This window comes from Musa acuminata, chromosome BXJ1-8 (genome assembly GCF_036884655.1).
Source record: "Musa acuminata AAA Group cultivar baxijiao chromosome BXJ1-8, Cavendish_Baxijiao_AAA, whole genome shotgun sequence".
In the NCBI taxonomy this organism is placed as follows: domain Eukaryota; kingdom Viridiplantae; phylum Streptophyta; class Magnoliopsida; order Zingiberales; family Musaceae; genus Musa; species Musa acuminata.
In genome coordinates, this window is record NC_088334.1 from 7,088,754 (window position 1) to 7,094,281 (window position 5,528).

The window sequence follows — 5,528 nt, forward strand, 5'->3', positions numbered from 1 at the left end:
ATTTGGGCTGTAAATTGCAGCAGCAAACTCCAAATGGAGTTGCTGGCCATTGGGAGAAGACAGAAGAAACCTGCTGTGTTTGGAGAAGAGTTTGTGTGTGCAGAAGATTATATGCTCCGTTACTTTAAAACCCTCCTCTTTCTTTTTTTCTAAGACTATCAAATTGGCATAGATTTGCAGGGTTAACCCTCTTTAAAGTTTTTAATAGATTATCGTAAGATTCTTAGCTCGAATGCTTTCTTCGTTATTTTTTTTTAAAATAATTTCTCCCACCTGATTGATGTTTAATTCACCATCACAATGTTGGATTTTATCCTATTGAATGTCTCATTTTAGGAGGGTTCTATCATTTAGTGTTCTTATGATAGAACACCTTAAATTCCAAAATCCCTAAAATACTCCTTTCTTGTCATTGTGATATTTAGGGCTTCTTTGAAATTTCATCAATATTAGAACTATAACTTTAGTGATAATATAAAACTAAGATATTCTTTCAATAAGTAAATAATCAATGAATTACAACTTCATTGTACCAAATAGTCAATTTCAATTAATTGGATCGAATTTTGTAAAATAAGTAATTATTCATGGACTTGAAGAAAAAAATCTTTCACATTGTAGATAGCGATTGTACTTCTCCGACCCAAAATAAATAAATAAAATCTCAATATTCCTAACCAAAAGATAAAAGTGAGAACCATAAACTCTCATCCTCAATCTAGTGTTCGATTTGGGGAACCCAAGGTTTCAAATCTAGTGATAAGATCATGGGGATTGAAAGAATCTTTGATGAGTTGTGAGTTTGTAGGAGTCTGCCCGTCCTCGCAGACCTTCAAACAGCCACCCTACTCTCATCTGTTCTGATTGACATCTCAACCTGACCTCTTCTGCCTTCTTTTGTGCTTTGTGTTGGCCATCACCGCCCATGGCATGCCCAGATGAGTCTATCCAAGCTAAAGAAGGCACAGCAAAAACCAAAGAGATGTAGTTATCCTTTGGAACCTATCTAAGATTCCTTGCTCCTTGCATCTCGACAACTACAAGCTTGACATCTCCATCGATGGTTCTCAGATGAGCCAAAAGCATTCATCGTCTACCTCTGTTTCTGCTCCCAGTTTTCCTGGTGTGATGTATTCCTCGCCCAGAAAAGACACAAGTCATTCCCAAAGGCAGCAGTAGGGAGGAACGTGAATCATGTTGCTCATCTGTCTTGTGCCTTGTTGTTCTTGGTTTCAGCAGTGGAGGCAGCCAAAAGGAGATGCACAGAAACTAAGTGGGAAAGGTTATTCCCTGCACCAACAAAGTCCAATGGCCACAGGTCAACACAAAATTTGGCCTTCAGACTTGTCTCTGTACGATTCGATTCTTTTACCTGCTAAAAACAAATGGCATTTACATGCACAGGTCTCCATCGAGGCAGAACTCCAAGCTTTGTCCTCCTTCCAACCCAACTGTTATCTTTGGTTCGAGCTTGCCGCTGCCAAGTCCACAAATAATACATCACAGATTCAAATGTCTTGGCATCTCTCTCTCTCTCTCTCTCTCACACACACACACACACACACACACACGCACACACCATCAAGTGTTTCCCTCTCTTTGAAATTGTAGTTCTTTCCAAGTATGGGCAATCAGTATAGCGAAGCTAGCAGTCATCAACATAATATGTGGAGGCATTCAGCTTGCAGTAAGAGACTACGTTTGTGATCCACATATGAGATCACACATAAAATATATATAAGTTTACCATAAGCACTTTGCATCTCCCACTTCTCATCCATCTCGATATGGTTAAAAACTATACGATTTTTTATGATTGATGTTTCTTATAATTTGATCCAATCGAGGGTTCTTTCAAGATAAAATACCCATGAGTATAATAAAGTTAATGACATTTCTTAATCCATACGAAGAGCCAAGCATAACTAAAGGATTTGATTTTATTATTTCAAGGTGTATCTATCACATGCTATTGTATATTTTAATTTTATGATATATCGAAACTCGAAGCTCACCTTAGTTTCAGTATCAGAATTTATCGTAAGCTTCAACGTCGATGTCAAGAAGTAGTCGAGTTACCTAAAAACTAGATCGGAGCTCTAATTGCTTAGGTTGGCAAAGAGTTTCGTAAAGCTCAAAAGAGTGAGAGAAATCTCGACAAAAAAAAAATTGAGAGAAAGAAAGATCAAATCATGTAATCGATAGCTTATAAACAAAAGTATGCAAACGCTTGATTCACACGATAATTACATGGCATCACTTGGTGTTATTTCAGAGTTTCTCAAATTATTAGGTATTATGATAAACGCAATTACTTAACGTAATAATCGACAGAGATATCCTATTGACATGTGGGGTTGAGAAAGTGCTCGAGTTGGCATAACTATGTGGATGACATGACATTCTACCATCAACATGTAAGACCCCCCTTATCATCAATTAATATCATCTTATACCATGCAGTATAAAATCATGTCATGTATTGTATATAGCTGTCACGAGACTTGTACGATAGAGATAACATATTGAGGGTGGAATTAATGTCTTTTTTTTATGATAGAGATTTTCTAATGGATATCTATTTAATTCTTCCAAAGAAAATTAAAAGAATTATGAAAATTAAAAATATTATAAGAAAAAGGTGGGATTTAGGTGGGAAGTAAATGTGAATGGATACATATGCATTGATTAGAGTGGGGGAGTCGGTGCACGAAAGAGGGGCTTTGGATCAGAAGCAGATGTGACTGCCACAGCCTAAAGACTGCCCGATTCACCAACTCTCACACATAATTCCAACCTCAACGGTGACCCATTCGCCAAAAAGTTCTTGATCTTGGGAGCCGATCGACAGATAGGGCAAGAAGAAAGAACGGGAAAATGGTCGAACAGGTGGAACCATGCCTCGCCATCTTTGTCGTCACCCCAAACTCCCCTCTCCTCTTGTCCTCGTCCCCGTAGCATCAAGACAATGTGGCTGGTCATGCCGCGCACTAGATGACAAGGGGAGAGGCTTGGAGCCATCGGAGCAGGTCCGCCCCGCGCATCCCCCTTTCGCTTGCTCTCTCCCCCAGAGAAGAGACAAAACCACAAGGAGTGGTGTTTTTGTTTTGTTGAGGCGCCGTTGGCGACTTGCGAGGCCACGGAATAAAGCGGCCACGCTGATTCCCTCGCTATCGGACAAGGCTCCAAACCCTGGTCATAATTTAAGGGGGGCGGAGGCCTCCGGACGAGGACACGGAAGCGGTGCGGACAAAAGGCTTCGCTTTTGTCGCCAGCGCCACCGGAGGCGTTTAGCTGCTGTGCTTTTATGACCGGCTTTGGCTTTTGAGGGGGACGGCAGAGAGACTTGTGTGGCCCGGAAGGGAGGGCAGGGTCGTTGCATATCTTAGCAAATCTCCCGTGGAGAAGGACAGCTTCCTACCGTCTCAGGTGGCGAGCTTTTGGATCCGTTGTCACGGGAGGCTTGTTGGAGAGATCGTAATCCTTCGAGCTGGCCGTCTTTTTCTGCTGCAACAAGCTTGATCCTTCCTCAGCCTACTTCCTGCTCGACGAAATTCCCCTGCTTTTCCCACCTCTTCCGAGTCTTGCTCTGATGGCTTCGGCCGTTAGCTTGTGTTGAGTCTGGTCCTCTGTTTGCGGCCAGTGCTTTGCTGTCGACGCCTGCATCGAGTGGGCGATGGCGCCTTTGATGGCCAACGTAGTGCAAGACGAAGGGTCGTCCTCGGTGACCTCGTCCCCTCTCAAGACCTTCTCCCTGATGTCTCTCTCCCCTCCCTCCCTGTCGCCCTACTCACCGTGGCTCCGCGAGCTTAAGTCCGACGAGCGCGGCCTCTGCCTCATCCACCTCCTCCTCAACTGCGCCAACCACGTCGCCGCCGGCAGCATCGACCGCGCCAACGCCTTCCTGGAGCAGATCGCCCTGCTTGCCGCCCCCGATGGCGACGCCATGCAACGCATCGCCTCGCACTTCACCGAGGCCCTCGCCCGCCGCGCCCTCCGCCTCTGGCCGGGCCTCTACCACGCCCTCGACTCCACCCGCGCCGTCGTCCTGCCTCTCGCGGAGGCCGCCGCGGCCCGCCGCCATTTCCTCGACCTCTGCCCCTTCCTCCGCCTGTCGTATGTTGTCTCCAACCAGGCGATCATGGAGGCGATGGAGGGCGAGAGGGTGGTCCACGTCGTCGACCTCAACGCGTCGGACCCCACCCAGTGGATCTCCCTCCTCCAAGGGCTACGGGCACGGCCGGAGGGCCCGCCGCACTTGAAGATCACCGGCGTACACGAGCACAAGGAGCTGCTCAACCACACGGCCGCGCGCCTTTCGGATGAGGCCGAGCGGCTCGACATCCCGTTCCAATTCAACGCCGTGGTGAGCAGGCTTGACAACCTCGACGTCGAGAGCCTCCGCGTCAAGACCGGGGAGGCGTTGGCCATCAGCACAGTCCTCCAGCTGCATTCCTTGCTCGCAAGCAACGACGGCGCCGGCGACCCGCGGCAGGCACAAAGAACTGCGCCAGTCAGCCAGCTGACCTTAGGGGATTACTTCGAGAAGGACCACGTCGCGAACGGATACAGCCCGAGCACGGAGTCGGCGCTGTCATCGCCGTTCGCACCGGCATCGTCGCCGGCGAGGATGGAGAGCTTCCTGGCATTGCTGTGGGGTCTGTCGCCCAAGATCATGGTGGTGACGGAGCAGGAGTCCAACCACAACGTGCCGGCGCTGAACGAGCGGTTCGTGGAGGCTCTCTTCTACTACGCCGCCCTGTTCGACTGCCTGGACTCGACGGTGCCGAGGCAGTCCGTCGAGCGGCTGCGGGTGGAGAAGATGCTGTTGGGTGAGGAGATCAAGAACATCATCGCGTGCGAGGGGTGGGAGAGGAAGGAGCGGCACGAGAAGCTGGAGAGGTGGGCGCAGAGGATGGACATGGCCGGGTTCGGACCGCTGCCTCTCAGCTACTACGGCCTCCTGCAAGCGAGGAGGCTGCTGCAGAGCTTCGGCTGCGAGGGTTACAAGGTGAAGGAGGAGAACGGGTGCTTCCTGTTGTGCTGGCAGGACCGACCGCTCTTCTCCATTGCAGCATGGAGGTGCAAACGCTACGATTGACTTTGTTTCCTCATTTCTTCTTCTTCTTCTTCTTCTTTAGTGTTCCCTATCCATTTCCTCCAGAAATGTTGTACATGTATATGATCTTTTTGGCCCTCTTCAATGCACAACTGTTTGGGAAACAGGATGTGTATGTGCTGCATCAAATTTTGTTCTTCCTCTGTTTCTGTTTCGGGATTTCCCAGCGGAGTTTGGACTCTATTTTTCCACCAATTCTCAATATCACATGAATTGGAGCAATACTTTTGATTCATCTTTACTTCATTTTGTTGTCAAAATTAAAGAAACGTTGTAGAACGAGACACAGTATGTATCTAAATCAACAAAGCTACATGGATTATGCATCCATAAATTAGCAGATTGGTAACCAAATAGAGTGCTATCAAAGGGATATAAACCACTACTCTTCCAGCATGACTTGGGAGTT

General features: G+C 47.4%; 1 protein-coding gene across 1 annotated transcript; it reads left to right on the forward strand.

Annotated features, from left to right (window-relative positions):
* The first annotated feature begins 2,797 nt into the window (after positions 1–2,797).
* LOC103993408 (scarecrow-like protein 3) lies at positions 2,798–5,273 on the forward strand. The gene has a single exon (XM_009413467.3). It carries the CDS (start codon positions 3,677–3,679, stop codon positions 5,099–5,101), a length of 1,425 nt encoding a protein of 474 aa, XP_009411742.2. The 5' UTR covers positions 2,798–3,676; the 3' UTR covers positions 5,102–5,273.
* The last annotated feature ends 255 nt before the right edge of the window (positions 5,274–5,528 follow it).